We start from the raw sequence: 24,077 nt of genomic DNA on the forward strand, positions 1-24,077 counted from the left end.
GGGTCCTGGATCACACACCCTGAACAAAATCTCTGAAGTGACCAGAGAATAGTCATAGCAACAGATCTTTGGTGTGATTTCTGCAGCCCTGGCATGGACATGGGAAGAAACAGGGGTGTCAACAATGCCCCATCAGGATAGACCAGATTCCTTTCTGGCTCTACCCAGCACCACACTGTGGTTTTGTGGTGGATCAGGATCATAACAATGTTGCCTCCAGCATCTGTTCATCCCAGGCCATCACAGATACATTCCTGAGATCACTCAACTCCCCAACAGCATCCTCTCTGCTTGTATAATTTTATTTTTTAATTTATGTAGAATAATTGGGCATACCCGTGGGTACAATATGACATGTTGCTATATTTATACGCAATGCAACCATGAAATTGGAGCATTTAGCTCATGAGTCACCCCAAACATTTATCATTGCCTTTAAAGAATGGCAGCCAGAGATCCTCTCACCTAGTGATTTGGGGATGTGCAGTAGGGTTGTTACTCAGTTGCAAAGTAGGACTCTAGAATTTTCCCTGCTGTCTATAATGTGGTGTCTGTTGTCCAGCCTGTCCCCATGTCTGTCCCTGCTACCCTTCACAGTCCTCTGAAATCACCTTTCTTTAGTGAGATATACAGGATCCTACTTTGTATTTTAATTGATGTCGTATTAGCATACAAAACAATGGGTTTCATTTGAACATTTTCATACTTTGTACCGCTCTGACTTGTCTCCCTTCTTCCTCCCTCTCCCTCCTCCTTCACCTTGGTCCCTTCCCTCTTCCCTCCCTCCCCCCAAATAGTTCCACTTGTGTTTTCATGTCAAATCTGAATTTTTCCCTCCCCTATTCGTTCATACCCTTCCTTCTCCTCTCATGGGCCCCTTATACATTCCTCTCTCTCTCTCTCTCTCTCTCTCTCTCTCTCTCTCTCTCTCTCTCTCTCTCTCTCTCTCTCTCTCTCTCTCTCTCTCTCTCTCTCTCTCTCTCTCTCTCTCTCTCTCTCTGTGTGTGTGTGTGTGTGTGTGTGATTTATATTTGAATCTAGAAAACACAATATTTTCCTTTGTGTGTTTGTCTTTGTGTAATAGTGACCTTTGGTTCTTCCTACTGCCCTTCAAATGATTTGACTTCATTTTTCTGTTTTTTTATTTTTAATTATGTGTGTTGAGTTCATATCTGTATGGGTATGTATACCCAACTGCAGTTACCTGTGGAGGTCAGAAGTGGGTGCTGCTTGGATCCCTTGGTACTTGTGAGCTGTAGAATGTGGGTTAGGGAACCAAACTTCAGTTCTGCTCAAGAGAGATATGCACTCCTAACCATGAAGACATATCCAGCCCCAATTCACTCTTCTTATTTTTTATCTTTTTAATCTTTTTTATTAAATATTTTCTTTATTTATATTTCAGATGTTATCCTCTTTCTTGGTTTCCACCCCCAACTCCCCCCTACCTATCCCCACTCCCTCTGCTTCTATGAGGGTGTTCCCCACCCACCCTCTCCCATCTTCCTGCCCTGGCATTCTCCTACACTGGGGCATCAAGCCTTCATAGGAACAAGGGCCTCTCCTCCCATTGATGCCCGAAAGGCATCTGCTACATATGCAGCTGGAGCCATGGGTCCCTCCTTGTGTACTCTTTGGTTGGTGGTTTAGTCCCTGGGAGCCCTGGAGTGCCTGGTTGGTTGGTATTGTTGTTCCTCCTATGGGGCTGCAAACCCCTTCAGCTCCTTCAATCCTTTCTCTAACTCCTCCATTGGGGACACTGTGCTCAGTCCAATGGTTGGCTGTGAGCATCCACCTCTATTTGTCAGGCTTTGACAGAGCCTCTCAGGAGACAGCTATATCAGGCCCACTCTTCTTTATAACTAAATAAAACTGTACTACTATGGGGCTGGGTTTCTTTTTTCCTTCTACATGTTCCTTTCCAGTTTTCCTGAGACAGTTTATTGAAGAACTGCCTTTTCCTAACTGGCTACTTTGGCGTTTGGCTTGTTTTTGTTTTTCTAAGACTTCGGGATGCATCATTAAGCTATTGATTTGATCTGATTCTTATTTCTTATTCCTTTTAAGACATCATACAAAATAAGGCGTTTCATTACAGTATTTTCATACATGTGTATAGTTATTTTGGGTTTATAATTCACTCCCCTCTCTACTTTCTCCTCTTGGTTTTTTAATATAAACATTCACAGCTACAAACTCCACTTCAGCAGCTCCCTTCATTGCATCCCAAAGACTCTGATGAGCTGAACTTTCAGTTTCATTTGATTCTAAGAAGGTTTTTATTTTCACTCTGATTCTTCTAGTTACTCACTGGTCATTGGAGAGTATATAGTTTAATCTCTGGTGTTTCTCTTGTGTCTGATTTTATTCCATGATAGCCCCATAAAAAAATTACTTCAATGCATTTGCATTTTGCTGAGACTTGCCTTATGGGCTAAAGTGTGGACAGTTTTTTAAAGTTCCAGATGCTGTTGAAAGTAATATGGATTTCACAGCTGTTGTTTGAACTGTTCTGCAAATGTCTGTTAAATTCATGTCATCTGTGGTATAGGTTATTCTGAAGTTCCCTTATTGACCTATTGATGAGAGTGTGTTGTTGACATCATGCAATGTCATTATATCAGAAACTATTTGTCCTTTATGTCCATTAATGTTTTATTAAAGTCACAATATTTAAAGAATATGTATGTACAATTTTTACAGATTCTAGGTCTATTGCTCATTTGTTAATATATGACAGCTGTCTTGTATCTCTTCTGATGGGTTTTCGCTGACATAGACTTCATCAGCTATCAAGATAGTTATGCCAGAATGGCTTCTACTTTCATTTGTTGTTTGATTAATTTCCATACTTTCTTTCAGAGTTTCTTTTGTGAGTCAGCTGTATTTTTTTTACAAGACAATATCCAACTTACAAGTCTACATTATTTAATTGGGGAATTAAAACATTTATAGTTAGAAATATTAGTGGGAAATGTCTGGTATTACATTTTTAGATCTCCCAAATTAATGAGATCATGCAGCATTTGTCTTTCTGTGTCTGGCTTATTTTGCTTAGCAAAAGTTTTCTGGGATCATTTGTGTTGTTTTAAGTGACAGGACTTCCTTAAGATTTAGTGGAATTTCATTGCACATATACACCATATTTTCTTTATCCGTTAGTGGACCCTTAAATTGATTCTGGTTTTTGTTTTCTGTTGCTAATAGTGCAGTGAATGCAGCTATATATTATATGCTGATTTGATCTCTGTTTAATGTGTGTGTATGAATATATATATTCAGTAGTGAGATCATTGGAACATGTAGTAATTCCATTTTAATGAGGAGCCTATGCCCTGTTTTTCCTAATGTCTGTGCTAATTCCAGTCCCTCATCAGCAGTCTCATCAGCAGTCTCTACTTCCTGTCTTTCTGCTGGTAGCTGTTGTAACTGGGATAAAATGATATCTCATGATTGTTTTTATTTGACTCTCCCTGATGGTCAAGGATGCATGCCCCATTTACTTTCATTTACCTGCTGTTTACATGTTTTCTTTTGTTAAAATGTTTCCCAAATTTTAATTGAATTGTTTATGGTAGGAGGGCTCTTGGGCTATTTGAGTTCCTTGTATACCCTAGATGGTAACCCTTTGCCAACGTCTGCTTACAAAGTCTGTCAACTACTGTGCTGTGCTGGAACTTCCTGCTTAGGATAATCCCACCTGTCTATGTTAGTCTTGTGCTTGTGAGCTCCCAGGCCAGTGTCATGATGTATTCCCCTGTGTTTTCTTCTAATAGTTCCACATTTGGAAGTGACTGTCATTTTTTTAAATGGGCTACTTCCTGATGGCATTTAGAAAGGCTGCTAGAAGTAGCTTGAAGTTACATTTATTGGCATGTTACCTTTAAGAACACAGGTTTCCATTACCATTGTAATTTTTTTACAGTAAATAGTAACCTAAATGTCTGCCTAAATTCTTCTGCTTGGGGCTGGGATGTGGATATTTATTTTACTTCTTACAGATGCATTCTCCTTTAAAACTCTTCCCACAGAATATTCAGGATCTCTCTCTAATTGCTGCTTGTACCTCTTCTGCCAGTGGGAAGGAGGTCAGTCCCCGTCTCCTCAAACACTTCTCCACGCTGGTGTTGCCTCATCCTCCACAGAGTGCCCTATGCACAGTATTTCAGGTGATGTATCCGGCCTCCCTCCCCTTCCTCCCCTCCATGCTTCCCTCCACTAGGACAGAACCAGGCTCTCAAGAATGCTATAGTACTCTACTACACTGGTCGGTTTCCGTCAACAGGACACAAGCCTAGACATACCTGGGAATAGTGTATCTTCTCTTTTTGTGTGTAGGGGTTGAAAAAGAGTTTTACTACATGGCCCTAGCTATCCTGGAACTCACTCTGTAGACCAGACTTGCCTGGAACTCAGAGGTCCACCTGCCTCTGGCTCCCACATGCTGGGATTAGAAAGTGGCGTGTGATCTAGATTGGTATTGATGTGGAAGGACCCAGCCCACTGTGGGTAATGCCACCCCTGCACAAATGGTCCTAGGGTGTATAAGAAAGCAGGTTAAGTGAGCCAGGAAGAGCAAATCAATAAGCAGCACCCACTCCATGGCCTCTGTGCCAGTTCTGCCTCCAGGTTCCTGCCCTGAGTCCATGCCTTAGCCTTCCTTGGATGATGGTCTATGAACTATAAGATAAAATAAACCCTATCTTCCCTGAGAGAAGCCATTAGGAAAGGCTATGGCAAGCCAGTGAATTTTCTGGACATGGCCCACTGTTTTGCACGGCTGGGATGGGTGAGCTCTGAGAGGCAAAGACCCTGAAGACTTTGTCCCAGAATTGCTTCTCTCTGCTGATAGGCCTTTCATGTCCCTACTACATAGCTTAATGATTTCCTAGGTATTTATCCACCCTATTGAGCAAACTTCGTACAGAATCAATATGAAGATATACTTTTGTGTAGTAATGCTGTTTAGATGAATTGATGATTTCATAATTCCTAATAATGATTTTTAGAGAACTTGTAAACAGATACAAGTATTCCCAAACCCCCTATAGAATACAAGCTGCAAGTAGAGTTCTGTAAACCTTCGCGTGTCATAAACTAATTGCACTAGGAAAAGAAAACAGGCTCAGGACACATTAATGATCAAGAAAACATACAAACAAACAAACAAAAATTCATTCTAAGTCAGGTCCAAGTATGAAGCCACAGGTGTGCACTATAATAAAGCAAGGCCATGTAAAACTATTGCTTTGAATTTATAATGAACTTATAGAATGAAACACTGCTTTGAATTTATAATCTACATTCTGCCATAACTCCGGTTTGTGTAACATTTTATCTATGAGGTAATTTTTTTTCTCACATAGAAGACTTTGGTGTAAAAATCTATAGAAAGGTGAAAGCAAAAATAAAGGCTTGACGTAGCCCTTTTTCTGCTTTCTCCAGAGTGCGTATGTCTGTGTGTGTGCCCTTTCATTCTTTCTTTCCCTTTCTCTCCGGCTCACAAAGAGTTAATGAACATAGAGCCCTTGCCTGGCCAGTGAGAGGTACCTGAGTCAAGAGCCCCAGTAACTAAGTTTCTTTACTCAATCCCTTGCTGCTGTCAGCAGAAGTCCATTGCCAGAAGCCATCAGCCTGTGGCCTTAGGAGGAGAGCAAGAAAGGGTTAAGTCACCAGCCCAGGAAGAGAGAGTCAGTGACTAGAGAGCCTCAGCCTCTGGCCCTCCCATCTGTGTCCCAGCTCCATACCTGACTGTCAGGGCAGGATATACACTGATATGCACAGGATATGCACAGGATATACACTGATATGCACAGGTTCCCACCTAGCTCACCTTCTACTTGGAAAAAAAAAAAACAGATCATTATATGGAGAAGTATGAGACTTAAGGCCACTAACGCTGAGAAAGTATTCTTGTCTTCACAAATATTATTTCTCCTGTATTTTCTGGACTATTCTGACTCATCTCAATATTGAAATCACTTTGACTGTTGATAAGAAATGTGTGTGGTATGTATCCAATGCAGTCCCGAGAGAGAGGTGATTTCTCCTGACTGAGGTCCTGCGCATCTGGCACAGAGCTTGGTCACTACCGCTTAAGCATGAGCACTCTGTGTTCCAATCCATGAACTTTCTCTTAAGAGGCAGGATCTCCTCCGCCAGCCTGGCTTGGCTCACACATGGACTTTCTTCTAAAGCAGTTGTTCTTTTAGGTGTAGCCTGTGGTCACCTGCATCAGAATCACAAGGGGTTTGTAGGAAATTGGTTCTAATATACCTTTAAAGCTTTTATTTATTTAGTTAGTTTATATATGTGAGTACACTGTCACTCTCTTCAGACACACCAGAAGAGGGCATTGGATTCCATTATAGATGGTTGCGAGCCACCATGTGGTTGCTGGTAGTTGAACTCAGGACCTCTGGAAGAGCAGTCGGTGCTCTTAACCACTGAGTCATCTCTCCAGCCCCACCTTTAAAGCTTCTAAAGAAAGGAAATGCAAGATTAATTTTGAAGACAGTTACTATATTCTATGCAGCCTCACACATCAGATGTATAAATTCCCCTGTACTTCAGTTTGAGCCATTTTTCCGATGAGGACCTTCTGGACTCTCCAAAGAAAGGCTATGTGTATAGCCATCCAGATGAGGTAACATTCTATCACTTGCCTCTCTGGCAAGCAAGACGATGAGAGAATACCACATGTGATGTGCTCAGAGGTGGGCCACCAAATTGTCCCCAGAGAATGCACATTACATCCCTTGTAGGCCACGTGACAAACTATGATCTCTGGTATCGTCTGTGGCGCCCACACCCAGGGCACCTTTGCACTCATGCCGCCGTCCTAGTAAAATTAGCCCCAGCCTACATTTACATGTGTAACTAAAGATAAAATTCTCTCTTTAAAGGCTCATTTGGGAATGTATTTCTCCATCCATAACTTCGTAAACGAGGTTCAGAAATGCAGAGATCAAATTGTGTTGTGCTCCCTGGCAATATATTATGAAGTCTGTAAGAAACTTTTGCCAACGCCAACCAAATGCCACTATATATTTAATCCCCGAGACATGTTTAAGGTTTGTTGTGAAATTCGTTTTCTAGCTTATTTTTAACATTTAAATTGAGATGTAGTTTTACTGCATTGAGTCTCTGTCTCCCTCCCTCCCTCCCTCCCTCCCTTCCTCCCTCTCTGTTGGTACTACCCACACCAGATTGTCAGAAGGTATGAAAATGGACATTCACATTGGCAATGTGTGCCACACACAATGTCCACTGAAGGGAACTGTTCACATAATTTGAAGCAGAGGGTCCATTAATGCGCCCAGTGAGGCGGTGAGAGGACTAGCTGGGACCCTGCACAGAGGAAATGACAAGGTCATAGTGTGGGTGAAATGGCAAGGTCATAGTGTGGGATTGGGTTTGGTTTTGTCTGGGAGAGTTTCCTGTGGCTGCAAGGAAGTGAATCTATGTAAGCACTTCATGCACATCTGTGAGTTAACCACTTACCCAGGAGCCACGCATAGTGGAACGTGCCTTTGATCCCAGCACTTGGGAAGCAGAGGTAGGGAGATCAATTGAGTTCCAGGACAGCCAAGACTATTCAAAGAAACCTTGTCTTTAAAAGACAAAAAAGGAGGAAGGATGGAGGGAGGGAGGAAAGGGAGAGAGGGAGGGAAGGAGAGAAAGAAAGAATTGAATACAGTATCTTTCTCCCCTTGCTGTAGAAGGTCGGCCCTGATTTGCACGGGTGTTCTTAATCTAAACATAAAATGTTGAATACATCAATATTAGAAAGCACCTCACAGAGCCGGGCATGGTGGTGCACGCCTTTAATCCCAGCACTCGGGAGGCAGAGGCAGGAAGATCTCTGAGTTTGAGGTCAGCCTGGTTTACAGGCAAGCCAAAGAAAGCTGCAGAGTGAGACCCTGTCTCAAAGAAAAAACAAAAAACAAAAGCTTTTAATTAAAAGTCCCTCCCTGTGACCCGTGCTGGCAACATCTGCCCAGCTACGGCTTCTGATCCTGGTAAGCCCCTCTCAGAGATTCCTGAGACACTATCAAGTCGTCCTGTAGCAATTTTCTGTGGCTTTAACTCCCCTGTCCCATAAAAACATTCAGATTGTCACTTACAGAAATCAATGAATCTTACCTTGGAAAGTCTATGTGTTTATGTAACATCCACCAGCGAATGTTTATGTGTTTATGTAACATACACCAGAAATGTTTATGTGTTTATTAGCATACACCAGCAAATGTTTACATGTTTATATAGCATACACCAGCGAATGTGTTTATGTAACATACACCAGAAATGTTTATGTGTTTATATAGCATACACCAGCAAATGTTGGTCATGTGTTACCTTTTGGTCTCTCAGCTTCTGCTAGGGTTGATGCAGGCAGATAAGAATGTAATTAACTCCAAAGAGATGGCTGCTCTGCTCCTAGTTCACGAAGCCAGCCGCGTGTTTCATGATCGTTTGACTGATCACAGCGAGAAAAGCCTTTTCTACCAGCTTCTGTCAACAGAGCTCCAGAATCATCTGCAGGTGCATTGGAAAACATTTCAGGTGGAATCTTGCACGCGCGCGCGCACACACACACACACACACACACACACAGTGTTGTTTTATGAAAGTCCTCAGGTATATCTCTAATACTAATGAAAGCAACTTGGTTTTAAGAATTCCATGCGTTACTTAAAGATGTGTGAGAGCAAAGCTTGAACTATGAGGAAAACAATCAAGTCTTGGTTCCTCTGTCCACAACTCTGGCCTCTCAGGGCCTCGGCTCTGTTCCTCTCTCTCCGGGGCCTGCAGAACTGCCCACTGAAGATGCCCACACTCCTCTCTCTCCATCCCCTTGACTTATAGCTTCCTCGGTGTCTCTTTAACGAGGCCACAGAGAAAAGCATAGTCAACTATCTTGAATGGAGTCTTGTGGCTCAGCAGGCAGTGCGTAGGCTGGGGGATGGTAAGGGCACAGCTAAACAGTATTGAAACAATTGTAGAAGACAGACTAAATCCACAGAGCTCTACTCATATAAACATGCACATAAACAAACATGTAAATATATGTCTGCATATGAATATTTAAGTGTGCACATGTATATTCATAGTTCTGAGACTATAACAAATTCACCGTTTATAATATTCATTTACTTATATATTATTATTTTACTTATTCACTTTACAACCCACTCACAGTCCTCCTCCTGGTCAACCCCCCCCACAATCCTTCCCCTACCCCCCAGCCTCTCCTCCTGCCCCCTCTGGGTATCCCCTCACCGTTGCACATCAAGTTTCTATGAGACTATAGTCGCATCCTCTCCTACTGAGGCCAGACAAGGCAGCCCAGCTAGAAGAACATATCCCACAGACAGGCAACAGCTTTTGGGGATAGCCCCTGTTCCAGTTGTTCAGGACCCACATGAAGACCAAGCTGCACATCTGCTATATATGTGTAGGAGTCATAGGTCCAGCCTGTATATGTTCTTTGGTTGGTGGTTCAGTCTCTGAAAGCCCCAAGGGTCCAGGTTAGTTGACTCTGTTGGTCTTCCTGTGGAGTTCCTATTCCCTTCAGGCCCACAGTCTTTCCTCCTATTCTTCCATAAGCATCCCCAAGCTCCACTGTTTGGCTGTGGGTGTCTCCATCTGTCTGAGTCAGCTGCTGGGCGGAGCCTCTCAGAGGACAGTCACACTAGACTCCTGTCTGCAAGCATAACAGAGTATCATTAATAGTGTTAGGGGTTGGTGCTTGCCCATGGGATGGGTCTCAAGTTGGGCTGGTTATTGGGTGGCCATTCCCTCCGTCTCTGCTCCATCCCCATCTCTGAATTTCATGTAGACAGGACAAATTTTGGGTTGAAAGTTTTGTGGGTGGGTTGGTGTCCCTATTGCTCCAATGAGGTCCCATATCGCCAGTGCTATGAGTCACAGCTAAACACACCCCTATTGATTCTTGGGCACTTCCCTAATCCCAGGTCTCTATCTGGAGAGGCCCCCTACCTCCCAACCCCTGTCAGTTGTAGATTTCCATTCATTCTCATGGCCATCTAGCCATTCCTCCTGTCCCTCCCCACATATGATCTGAATCTACTCCCCATAACTCCCCTCCCCATTTCCTCTCCCACCCAGCTCCCAACCTCCATGAACTATTTTATTCCTCCTTCTAAGTGAGATTCAAGCATCCTTGCTTGGGCCTTCCACCTTGTTTAGCTTCTTTGGGTCTGTAGAGTGTAGCAGGGGTATCTTATATTTTATGACTAATATCCACTTATAAGTGAATACATACCATGTGTTTCCTTTTGGGGCTGGGTTACCTCACTCAGGAAGATATTCTCAAGATCCATCCATTCGCCTGCAAAATAAATGACATCTTTATTTTTGATAGCTAAGTAATATTCCATTGTGTAGATGCACCACATTTTCAGCATGTGCTGTCACTTGAGTGTTTGATCTTAGCCATTCTGACTGGTGTAAGATGGAATCTCAGAGTTGTTTTGATTTGCATGTCTCTGATGACTAGGGGCTTTGGATATTTCTTTAAGCGCTTCTTAGCCATTTGAGATTCCTCTGTTGAGAATTCTCTTTTTAGCTCCGTGCCCCATTTTTTAATTGGGTTGGTTGGGTTGTTGATGTTTAACTTCTTGAATTCTTTATAAATTTTGGCTGTTGGCCCTCTGTCAGATGTAGGGTTGGTGAAGATAATTTAGAGTTGTTTCTAATACATAGTGATACACCTAAGCTATTATGATACTGAAAAAATACTCTTACATCTATAATTTATTCATTAAATGTATATGGGTGTCATCTGTATGCATGTCTGTACACCACAAGAGGGCATCAGATCCTATAAAACAATGGTTATAGACAGATTTGAGGTCCCCCTGCCTACCCCCCCCCCCGTGTAGGTGCTGAGAATTGAACCCAGGATCTCAGAAGAGCTGCCAGTGTTCTTAACCACTGAGCCATCTCTCTAGCCCGCTTACATTTTAAATACAGGCGAGGAAATTGGTGAAAATAACATGAACCTTAAGAGAGAGATTTGAGTCTACAGGTTTAGACTTCTAACCCTGCGTCATGCTCCCTGGGACTGTGAAATATTCAACATGCTGGACGCCATTCCTCATCAGAGTTCATCACACCCTCTCTAGCATCAAGATGCCGTCATGTTGGCCTTAGTGCCATGCCTGCATGTATGCCAGAAATCTGAGCGCATACCCCTGCATTCCAACCAGAAGACAGCATATTCTCCACAACCTCCACCTTCACAGCTGCAAGTCCCCTCCCGTGGCTCATCCCTGGCCATGGCCATTGTTCAAGACTCAGGTCATGGACATCACACTAACTGAGATAATGCAGACTCAGAAAGACCAGTCCCACTGTGAGCAAAGTCTAAAGAGGTCCACCACTTAGAAGCAGGGAAGGTGGGCATAGGAAGAACGGGACAATGGTGCCTCTCTTACACAGGATGGAGAAGTCTGTGAGAACTGTTGGACACAGTGATGCATGTTTAGTTATTATCTCACATTGTAAAGATATCGTATTACCTACATATATGAAACTACAAATTGTTGATTTACAGTGTGGATCGGCTTTTAAATTCAGCGCATACTTTTGACATTTTGGTAACCTTTTCTGGCTAGTGCCAGCCTCCTTCTAGATTCTTCTTTGTATGTTGTAATACTGTTGGACTTTCCTATCACAGACCTGTCTTAGCTCTTTCCAGTCTACATGCTTCATGAGGACAGAATCACTGATTTATTTCTTAATAAATCTCTGGAATTCAGTTTAATATAAGCATTCAACAAATATATCTAGGTTGAACGAGTAAAGAAGGAAGGCATGGGGCTGACCAGCTGGCTCAGCAGGTGAGTGTTTGCCCTGCAAGCCTGACAACCTGAGTTCTAGCCCTAGAACCATGTAAAGGTGGAATGAGAGAAACCCACCCCCAATAAGTCGTCCACTGATGTCACATGTAATAAGAGTGTTTTGTTTTAAAAAGAATGGGTGAAGGGATAGACAGACTAACAAAATGAAAATCAGAAGAAAGCTCATTACTCCCACCCTGGGAGGACTCCAGGCTGTCCTGTAAGTGCCACACACAAGACTGCTTTCACATCTCGAAACAGTGAGGAGCAGATACAAAGGCAGTGCTTGATGAGGGAGCAAGTTCATGGGAACCAGATTCCCCTTAGCAGCCATCAGCCCATGGGTGGCAGAGGCAGCCAGTATTCCCCAAATTAAAGACCACATTAAACTGTCCTCATGAACACAGGGCATGAATTATTGCCGTGAGCATCACTCGGTCGCCTTTCTAGGAAAGTGAAATATGACTCTAATTAAACAGGGGGCTCAATGCATGAGGTGCTGACTCAAGAGCTTGATGCATCGATCCTTCTTTAAACTTCGTTCTTAACACCTCTGTGATGGAGGCCCTGTTATTATCCTCACTTGACCAACAGTGTGGAGCACCGTAAGGTTACACACAGTTACCAGCTGGTCAAGTGACATCATCACTCAAACACAGGACGTCTGGTGTCATATAGCCTCTTAGCCATTACTGACTAAGCAAGTGACTCCTGAATGTCCATCAGGAATGTCCAGGTCTAGACAGCAAGCAAGGCACATGTTAAGGAGTACTGGAATGGGTGGAGACTGCCCATGGCCACCTTAAACCAGAAACCGCAGGAGAGAATGCTGGTGGTCTGCCAACCATTGTATACAGCCATGCAGTGAATGAGTGAGGAAAGAGTCATCTATTCTGGCTGGTTTTAGAGAAAAGGACAACGATGAGGCTCAACTAGGAGAGAGCTTGTCGCCTTGGTATGAAAGAGAGCCAAAAACATGCAAAGAGGAAGGCAGCTGTGCAAAGCCACAGCCTGGTAGCTGACAGCCAATGAGGGAGAGTTATTCCCCCAGAATTGTCAGCGGAGCTGCAGGGCACCTGACTCCAACCACAGCACCCTTGGCCCAAGTTCAGAACTCTGAGGACAGTTCATGGGCACAACTCTATTTCAATATTCTTGGCTTCCTTTGTAACAGTGTATTTTATTAGAAGCATTTTTTAATGCTATTTTGAGGAGGGGGCTACAAGTATGTCTGCTCGAAGGAACACACACACACACACACACACACACACACACAAATGGGTTAAGAGCCTGAATCGGAGGTTGCACCACTAGAAGCTTCTATGACTGATAGATTGTGGTCTTAGTAAAAGATAGGATTTCAAGGTAAAGACAATGGAATTGGAATAGTGATTGAATACTCATTGAATTCTTGTTTCACTATAGATTTACTGGAGTCATGAGAGTCTGATGAACAAGCCAGTTTTATTTGTGGACTTCATGGATCTAAACAAGCCTCACCGGAAAAGGATCTACCAGAACACTGATAACTACAATAAACTTCTCAGCATCCTTTCCAAATTCCAACAGAAGTTGGGTTCATCATCTCTGGAGGTGAAGACACATCCCATGAAATCCTGAAGAATGTTAAGCATGCCTATGCCCACGTGTGTGTACATGTATAAATATAGAACACACATTTTAAAGTGTGCGTATCTGAGGCGGGGAAGGGAGAACGTTTCCTCTGGTTTCAAACAGGAAGCTTTGGAAGTCTGTTCTTTGCGCTCCTAGCTATGCTTTGTCTTGGTAGCATCCGACTCCAAGGACAGGCTGTAGGGAACTGTGTGGAGTTAAGAATGCAAGAGAGCATATCAACAGGGTTCAGAGTAAGAGACACACGATGGCTGTGGCTCTCTTCTTCCACTGCTGTAATGAGCAGAGACACTCAGACACAGAGGAACCAGTCAAATCAGATACCCCAGCAATTTCCTGAGTGTCATCTCCCCATCTGCTGTCAACTCGGAGCAACAGAAGAGCAACCTGGAACCCACTCCCCTGCTCTTCGTCCTGTTCCCTCAACCCCAGGTCTGCTCGCCAGAATATTAGCCAAGGGATGAGTGATGTCTCGTGAAAAATGTGTTTTCTCTAAACACCGATGGAAACTGTTAGCTGGCTCTAGGTTGTCATGCTACTAAAAAGAGTTGCTCTCGTTCCCATTTCCTTATATGTAAAACCTTAGTGCACGGCTGACTTTTCTATACCTGTAATTTGTTTATTTGCTATATTTCTTTTGCCAGATGTCTCATTCGGTTGTATTCTTCAAGGAAGCTATAGAGCATATTACAAGAACTACCAGGGTCCTTCGACAGCCAGGAAGTCACATGTTACTGGTAGGAATTTAAGTAATTCAAATGTTTTTAAGGTTGCAAAATGATAATTCAGAAAGTTCAGTAAAATCAACATACAGAAGCTGTATTCTTCTGTAAGTTATGAAAAATCCCAATAATAATAATAATAATAATAATAGAGTCATAGAGCAAGATCTTAGTCTTCATTGTTTGCAAAACCAAAAAAGTTGGCACATGGACGTGTTATCTGTTTGGGGAAAGGCCCTTGATATAACTAAAACAGATGTGCTCGCCACCACATGTAATGTATCCTAGCGTTAATCTGCTATCTACACAGGTGGATCCTGACTTCAAAAATAGTACATCTACTTGGATATTGATTTAGAAATAAGAGCCATTGCACAAAAATTTGTCTCTTAAGAGAATTCGAGACAGCTAATTTAAACTTCCAAAGACTTAGAAGAGAGAAAAGGTTTTGAAAAGCTAAATAAAATCCACACTATTAAGCCGGCAAGCTGGCTCAGTGGGTAAAGTGCTTGCTGCTAAGCCTAATAACCTGCGTGTGATCTGAGGGCTCACATGGGAAAAGGAAAACTTACTCCTGCGAACCTCTATACTAATGTGTGTAGGAGCATAAACACACACATACATACAACAAATGTAATAAAGCAATTTAATCCATAATATTTAGCCAATTATATGAACACATTATTTAATTTGTTATTTATGGATACTATTTATTTATATTTTATAACTTTTTTTTTTAGAAAAGGACTTTATCTTGCATGCAGAACAACTAGATTTTTACTTAACCAATCTTTCTTAAAAAGACATTAATGACAAAATTAAAAGGAAAGTTTGGAATGAGAAGGTAGAAAAAAGAAGTTAGCACACAGACATGTTATCTGTAACACAGTACAAAGTCAACCTGTCCCCCACTCAGCTGCTGTCGTGACGTTGTGTCCCTTCCAAGCGTGGCGTTGCATTGCATGAGGCTTTCCATCTGTGTGGCCTGGGACTCCAGCCTGTAGGTTGGTGACACCCACTGTGGTCCGTCTTCTCAAATCAATTAGTCTACTCTAGAAATCCTCACAGACATGCTCTGGCATTTGTCTCCAAGGTGACTATAGATTTGATAAATTTTGAAAATCGCCAAATTAGAAAATTCCTTGGAAAAAAGAAAGCAATTACAATACATGTCTAAAGGGATATCCATAGGAAATCGATAGGTCTAAATGCTTATACTGAAGAAACTTCAAACCAGTAGCCTAGACTACAAAAAGGAANCTACAAAAACAAAAGGTAATCAAACCCAAGGCAAGTAAAAATAATAATAACAATAATTAATGGAGTAGAAAAGAGGCAACAGAAAAACAAGTGAGGATTTTAATAAACCTGAAAGTAGGTTCTTTAGAGGATCAAGAAAACCCTCTGAGTCTCAGGGCCATGAGATGAGACTCACGTTATTAAAACCAGTAGTCAAGTCAGTACGACCGTTACAGCCATAAGGGGTCCAAACAGTCAGTCAGGTCACTTACATGAACGGGGGTCTTCCCACATAGAGATTGTCTCAGCGTCTTTTCCTGTTGCTGTGATAAAGATACCCTGACAGGAGCAATTTCAAGGAGAAANGTTACCTTTGGGCTTGCAGTGCAGAGAGAGTTCATCACAGCAGGAATTTCAGGGCAGCAGGAGCCTGGAGCAGCGGGTCACATGACATCCCCACTCAGAAGAGGAGGATGCTCACTGCTCCGGTTCCNTTCTCCATTTACACAGGCCGGGATCTCAGTCAGATGAGTTTTCTTCATCAATAATGTAACCAAGAGAATCCCCTCACAAGCTTGCCCAGAGGCCTGTCTCCCAGTTGAGTCTAGGTCTTGCCAAGTTGAGAATTATCGCAGACACTAAGAAAAATTGAAGAACTTGAAAGTCTTGGTGGTTCTGTCACAAATAAAGAAATCTAACTAAAAATTCTGAAACTTCCCACAAGAAAATCTCAAAGTCAAACAGCTTCACTGGGGAATTCTAACAACTGTTTAAAGACGTGTTTATTCAGCCGGGCCTGGTGGCGCAGGCCTTTCATCCCAGCTCTCGGGAGGCAGAGGCAGGTGGATTTCTGAGTTCGAGGTCAGCCTGGTCTACCAAGTGAGTTCCAGGACAGTCAGGGCTATACAGAGAAACCCTGTCTCGAAAAAACAAAAAACAAAACAAAAAAAAAAGTGTTTATTCCAACATTCCACAGACTCTTTGAGAAAATAGAGGGATTAATCTCCAATTTCCCTTTCTGTCTAGCAATACCAATACCAAGGCTAGACAAAGACTCTAGTCTATTTTGAGTAGCTATAGCAAAATATTTGTGTCTGGGAAACATAAAGCTACCTAGACTTATTTAGCTCATTATTCTAGACTCAGAAGAGGCTAAACAACATGCCAGAGAGTTGGGCAATAGATAGAGGGCAGATTCAGAATGAAAAAAAATATATATATATATATATATATATATATATATATATATATATATGTGTGTGTGTGTGTGTGTGTGTGTGTGTGTGTGTTTATTCTTAATTCTACCTAATCCTACTTGAAGAAAGTCACAAGGGCCAACAGCCCAGTTGAAAATAAACAGATGCTTCATAAGACCTCAAGAAAACATTCTCAGAATCAGTTCTCCCTAGGGAAACCAACCTGTGATAATAGCAGCATCTGAGCACCAAGTGAACCAGAATCCTAGGGAGCAACCACAGCAATTGGCAGGTGGAGTCAGACTACCAAAACATACTATTGGTAGGAAGCAAATGGTACAGTTACTATTGAGAGATGGCTTGGCAATGTCTTCCAAAGCTAAACATAGACTGGAAATATGATCCTGCAAGCATGCTCCTATATACTAGATATTTTATAGCCACACACAATCTTGCCCATGAATGATAAAACAACTTTACTCATAATGGCCAAAGCCTAAAAGTTACTAAGATGAACCACAACAAGCATGTGATAACTTGTACTGTAGAATATTGTTCAGAGATAAAATAAGTAAGCTGAGACTGGACCATGGCTGTGTGATTAAACCGTGTGCTGCAGAAGCATAAAGAATTTATTCACCAGCACCCATGTAAAATGTTGAACACGGGCTTGCTGACTAGCCAGGCTATTTAGATCAGCAACTCCCATTTCCCAGTAAATGAACCTGTCTCAAAAATGAAGGTGGAGTTCATCTGTGCCTGAAGCTGACCCTGTGCCACAGCTCTCCATACACACATCCTGTCAGAAGAAAGCTGGTCTCCCTAGAGTGCTGACACACCTGAGAGCACAGGTGAGATCACCACTTCTGCTCAAATTCCTGGCCCAAGAGGGACCCTCCTAGAGCCATCAGGACATAGGAACCAAGGAACAGCTGGGGACAGGATCCTTTCGGTTTCCATCTACACCCTGGAGCTGACCCTGTGCCACAGCTCTCCATACCCAAATTCCTCCTAGAGACAACTGGTCTCCAAGGAATACTGACATACAGGCTTACAGGAAGGATAAGCCACAGTCAGAGTCAGCAGGACCAGCTAACACCAGAGATAACCAGATGGCAAGAAACAAGGGCAAGAACATAAGAGAAACCAAAGCTAATTGGCATCATCAGAACCCAGTTCACCCACCACAGCAAGCCCTGGATACCCTAACACACAGAAAAGCAATACTCTAATTTAAAAATCACATCTCATGATGATGATAGAGGACTTTAAGAAGGACATAACTCCTTTAAAGAAATACAAGAGAATACAGGTAAACAGGTAGAAGTCCTTAAAGAAGAAACATAAAAATCCCTTAAAGAATTACAGGAAAACACAAGCAAACAGGAAAAGGAATTGAACAATATCATCCAGGATCTAAAATATGGAAATAGAAACAATAAAGAAATCATAAAGGGAGAGAATCCTGGAGATAGAAAACCTAGGCAAGAGATCAGGAGTCATAGATGCGAGTATCACCAATGGAATACAAGAGATAGAAGAGAGAATCTCGGGTACAGAAGATGCCATAGAGAACATTGACACAACAGTCAAAGAAAATGCAAAATGCANNAAGCTCCTAACCCAAAACATCCAGGAAATCCAGGACACAATGAGAAGACAAAACCTAAGGATAATAGGTATAAAAGAGAGTGAAGATTCCCAACATAAAGGACCAGTCAATATCTTCAACAAAATTATAGAAGAAAAACTTCCCTAACCTAAAGAAAGAGATGCCCATAAACATACAAGAAGGCTACAAAACTTCAAATAGATTCGACCAGAAAAGAAATTTCTCCCGTCACATAATAACCAAAATATCAAATGCATTAAATAAAAAATATTAAAAGCAGTAAGATGGAAAGGTCAAGTAACACATAAAGGTAGACCTATCAGAATTACACCAGACTTCGAAAGCCAGAAGATCCTGGGCAGATGTCATACAGACCCTAAGAGAACACAAATGCCAATTCAGGCAAAACTCTCAATTTCCATAGATGGAGAAACCAAGATATTCCATAACAAAACCAAATTTACACAATATCTCTCCACAAATCCAGCCCTAAAAGGATAATATATGGAAAAATGCCAACACAAGGAGGGAAACTACACCCTACCAAAAAAAGAGAAAGGAATCTTTCAACAAACTCAAAAGAAGATAGTCACACAGACATAATTCCACCTCTAACAACAAAAATAACAGGAAGTAACAATCACTTTTCCTTAATATCTTTTAACATCAATGGACTCAATTCCCCAAAAAAGACATAGACTAACAGACTGGATATGTAAACAGGACACAGTATTTTGCTACATACAGGAAATGTACCTCAGTAACAAAGACAGACACTACCTCAGAGTAAAAGGCTGGAAAACAATTTTCCAAGCAAATGGTCCCAAGAAACAAGCTGGAGTAGCCATTCTAATATTGAATAAAATCAACTTTCAACCAAAAGTTATCAAAAACAGATAAAGAAGAGGATAGTTCATACTCATCAAAGGAAAAACCTACCAAGATGAACTCTCAATTCTGAACATCTATGCTCCAAATACAAGGGCACCCACATTCATAAAAGAAACTACTAAAGTTCAAAGCACACATTACATCTTACACAATAATAGTAAAAGACTTTGACACCCCACTCACATCAATGAATAAATCATGGAAACAGATATTAAACAGAGTCTCAGTGAAACTAACAAGTTATGAAATAATCCAGATGTCCCTCAACAGAGGAATGGATACAGACAATGTGGTACATTTGCACAATGGAATACTACTCAGCTATTAAAAAACAATGACTTCATGAAATTCGCAGGCAAATAGATGGATCTAGAAAATATCATCCTGAGTGAGGTAACTCAGTCACAAAAGAACACACATGGCATGTATTCACTGATAAGTGAATATTAGGCAAAGAGCATGGAATACCCACAATACAACTCACGAACCACATGAAGCTCAAGAAGGAAGACCAAAGAGTAGATGCTTAGAAAGGGGAACAATATAATCAAGGGAAGTAGAGGGTGGAAGGGACTTAGGAGGAAGAGAAGAAGGGGAGGGGAAACGAGGGTAAGAATCAGGTATGGGAAGAGATGTACAGAGGGTCAGGAAATTTATCAGGGTGTGCATCAATGGGGGATGTGGCACTGGGGGTAGCAACCAGAAAAGTCCCAGATGCCAGGAAAGCAAGAGCCTCCCAGGACCCCGTGGAGATGACGTTAGCTGAAATACTTTACAAAGGGGAAGGAGAACCTGTCAAGACCATATCCAGAGATTAGGCATGGCCCCCTGGTTGAGGAATGAGGCCACCCACCCATCTCCAATATTTTAACCCAGAATTGCTCCTGTCTAAAGGAAAAACAGGGACAAAGAGTGGAGCAGAGACTGAAGGAAAGGCCATCCAGAGACTGCCCCACCTGGGGATCCATCCCACAGGCAGACACCAAACCCAGTCACTATTGCTGATGCCAACAAGTGCTTGCTGACAGGAGCCTGATACAGCTGTCTCCTGAGAGACTCTCCCAGATCCTGACCAAGACAGATGCGGATGCTTGCAGCCTACCATGGGACTGAGCACAGGGACCCCAATGGAGGAGTTAGGGGAAGAACTGAAGGAGCTGAAGGGGCCTTCTCTGGCATCAATGGGAGGGGAGGCCCTTGGTCCTGTGAAGGCTCGATGTCCCCGGGTAGAGAAATGCTAGGGCAGTGAGGCAGGAGTGGGTGGGTGGGTGGGGGAGTACCCTCAGAGAAGCAGGGGGAGGGGAGGGGGTAGGAAGTTTTCAGAGGGGAAACTGGGAAGAGGGTAACATTTGAAATGTAAATAAATAAATATCTAATTTTTGAAAAATGAAGGTACATGGCTCCTGAAGAAGACCTGGGGTGGACTCATGGCCTCCACATGCAAGCATAGGGGTCCATCCACTCACATGCAGCCATGAACACACACCAACACCCACCCAACCGCTCCAACACGCAAGCCATGAAGCGGTGAGAGCTAAGGTAATGTGGGACAAGATATACTTACATTATTCCAATTCCATCACAGTTCAGTTGCGTGGTCATATCTAATGGAAGCAGTCTTCCACTTCTGGTCTTGATCTCCACATGGTGCCTGCCTGGGGTCTCTTAATATTTGTACATCTTGGGATACTAGATTGATAGAAATTTGTCCTAATGAATCATTTACACCTTCTCCCAGGAGTACTGCTTCTAGGCTTTCTCAGGAAAGTCCTGAGCATACCACCCCTCCCACTTTTAAGGAGATATCCTTATCTGGCCTTACTTGAAGGTCTACCTCTCACCCTGGAGGTTATGACTCAGAGACACCGGAGATCTCCTTATGAGGCTCTGACTTCAAGATATTCTTGGGCCATCCACCGGTCCCTGGGTTTACTCAGGGAGAAGATAATCAGAACAAAGTAAACTTAGGAAGGTAAACAGGGTTTGCTGAGCTAGTGAAGTGAGCAGCAGGTCAGGCCATAAGCCTCTTGTTACTAGACACTCAGGCAATTGTGTGGCATATAAGACTGGGGGCTTCATATGGCGTCCCCCTCAAGGAAAAGTAAAACAGCAGACTTAGACTGGCTGGAGTTACCTCTGCCCTACACAAGGATTTAAACTTGCAGAGAAAAGAACAAAGTCCCAAGACCTCCCTTTTTAGAAAAGTTAGCTCATGTGGGGTCACTGTGGTGTATGACCCAGGAGCAAAAGAACACCAATATTAGACATACAGATAAATTCTTCAGAGATTATAAAATACAAACATCACACCATGGCAGAAATTAAAAATAACTGCAGCAGCCTTGGCCTGAAGATTTTTCGTGGGCCTAATGACAATTAGCTCTCTGCCCATTAAAAGCTGATAATACCCTTGCTTGGGACATGGCAATCTGTCCGGGCTGGCTTGAAGATTTTTCTCTCTGTCTAGTGCCCTTGAGACCACAAGATTCTTAAATCTTGGGTTATGGGGCTGATGAGGGGAACTGATGTAAACATAGCTCTGTCTGTCATGTCTGTCAGTGATGACTACACGTATGACCAAGGGGAAGTTAAAGCACGTGTCCAGAAAATGATACCATCTATGTTTTGGAACATGAATCTATCCCTGCCTACAGCGTTCTGTATAAATAAAGAAGCACTCTGACTGCCAGGCAGTCAGGATACAAGGTTTCCCTCACTCAGTGCCCAGCTCACCTCTCTGTCACTGACTCCTTATCTCCTCTCGGGACCTGGCCGTTGCCAGGACTGACTGGCCCCTGGCATTTCAGAGGTTGTGGGTGGGGGGACAGAACCATGGGGATGTTAGGGATCAAGGGTTGGTTGCCAAGCACTTGCTAAAGAAGGAATTGTATGTGCCTCATTAATTCACTATACTATATAAGTGTCAAAAACCACAGGGCTTCACAGCTAAAGACAGAACCTTGGTGTTCGCAATTTTGATCTTTTTAAGACAGGGTCTTTCTTACATATCCCAGGACAGCCTTGAACACCCTTTGTAGCCTTGGTCGACATTGAACTCATGATCCTCCTTCCTCTGCCTCTCAAGTTCTGGGGTGGCAGGAGTATGCCACTTTGCCCTATTTTGTGTGCTGTGGGGGATCAGCCCACGGCTTGGTGCATGTCAGGTAAGCAGTCATTACACTACATCCTCAGCTCTGTGTTCACAGATGTATGTGTAAGGTAACTTCATCATTGCTGAAGAACATTATTGCCTAAAAGAAATACTTTTCTAGTATCTTATGGATGAAGTATCAGATATGTATAATGAGTCAATTCGTGCTATTTTCCAGGTTATTAGTAAAATAAAATTTCATATATTTTAAAAGAAGGTATCAAATGTAGATAATTGTCTTATAGCCTGAAATATGCTGACTGTGCATATTTCTATCAAAATACTCTATATTATATTTTATTACTTATTTTTATTTTATTATTATTTATACTAACACTTATTAATCAATTCCCAGAAAGTACATAGGAATTGCTTCCTTTGTTTTTGTGGGTGTTTATTTGTGTGCACTGGGAATGGAACTTTGAGCCTTGTCCTTGTCAAAAAGTAGTGTTGCACTGACCTAAATTTCAAAGGCCAGGACACATGACTCAGGCATTTACCTCTTTCTCTTGTCCAGATGGGAACTGACGGCTGCGGGAAGGAAACGTACGCAACCATAGCCTGCTACGTGGCAGAATACAAAGTGTGCAAAGTGCCTATCTCTCACAACTACGCTATCTCAGAGTTCAAAGAAATGTTTAAAAAGGTGTTTATTCAAACAGGCTTGGAAGAGACCCCCACAGTTGTCATGGTGACCAACTTACAAGAAGAGCATGTACGTGCCCCCATGCCTCCATTATTTGATGGAGGTGATGCTGATGCTGGTGCCCCACCCCCACCCCAGAGGGTTCATATTTGTGTGTGTTTTCCTGCTCACTCACCACTTCAGCCCGCTAGACTTTCTGCTCATCCTGTCAGAGCCCACAGGCAGTGTCTGCAGTCACACTGCCATTCTGAGTAGGCAAACAGCACAAGTCTTTCCCATCTCTGTCATTTCTGTCTTAATCAATCGATTAGAAGTAATTACTCCTCGTAGCAAAACCAACTACCTCATATCAGAACTCCTTCTGTCCTCTGCGCCACAGATAATGTACAGATGTGTGTGTGTAATCTTTGCTGCTGGAGCAGCTTGGGGTACCTGGCTTTCCTCTCCTTTATCCATCACCATCAGGGTTTTCCTTACATGATTGTTGTTTACTTGCAAGCAAAAACTTCCCCACTACTCTGCACAAATTGTATCCAGGGATGTTGTACGTGACCTGTATTCTGACAAAATACACTTAAAAATATTATTTAAAACCCTGTTCTGTTTTTTCTCCTAATTCCAGCTCTCTATTTATTAGATAAAAGTCTAAACGGTCTGCCTTTTCTGTGTTTTCTTCCTTCCCCAAATCTGAACATTCTGCCCTGCTGATCTGCTTGAGGCTTATCAACAAACAGTCTTTCTTTCTAGTTGCAAAAGATGCTGTTTCTACCATGCACGGTGCCTACCATCCCTATGTCATCGATGGTTTTCTGGAAAAACCAAATCAAAAACCAAAGGCTGAGATGAAAGTTAGTGGAGAGAAAGGAGAGAAAGAAAGAGACTAGTTTAAATTAAAATAATACCTCCACCAAGCGATTTCTTGCTTTTCCTCTGATCAGGAGTAGATGTGGGCATATTAAGGTTTCTTATAACTGCTTGAAACAAGGTCCCTGACTGGTTTGCTCCCATGTACCCAGGTGCATGGTATCCACTGGGTACCAAGTATGTCTCCCTGACATGTTTGAATTGATGGGTGGGCAGATGAAGCTTATTCTGGTAAGTCTGGATTAAGATGTCAGGTT

The 24,077-nt window shown here is 42.5% G+C and overlaps 1 protein-coding gene across 1 annotated transcript in view; it reads left to right on the plus strand.

Moving 5' to 3' along the window:
• The window catches only part of Dnah14 (dynein axonemal heavy chain 14), a 218,934-nt gene that overhangs the window by 122,551 nt on the left and 72,306 nt on the right, over positions 1-24,077 (plus strand). Inside the window, exons 48-53 of the mRNA XM_029538709.1 lie at positions 4,032-4,169; positions 6,906-7,073; positions 8,374-8,544; positions 13,293-13,460; positions 14,144-14,236; positions 22,828-23,025. Of these exons, the coding sequence (XP_029394569.1) occupies positions 4,032-4,169; positions 6,906-7,073; positions 8,374-8,544; positions 13,293-13,460; positions 14,144-14,236; positions 22,828-23,025 (936 nt within the window). The remainder of the gene's footprint in view (positions 1-4,031; positions 4,170-6,905; positions 7,074-8,373; positions 8,545-13,292; positions 13,461-14,143; positions 14,237-22,827; positions 23,026-24,077) is intronic.

The sequence above is a fragment of the Mus pahari genome, chromosome 5 (genome assembly GCF_900095145.1).
Source record: "Mus pahari chromosome 5, PAHARI_EIJ_v1.1, whole genome shotgun sequence".
NCBI lineage: Eukaryota > Metazoa > Chordata > Mammalia > Rodentia > Muridae > Mus > Mus pahari.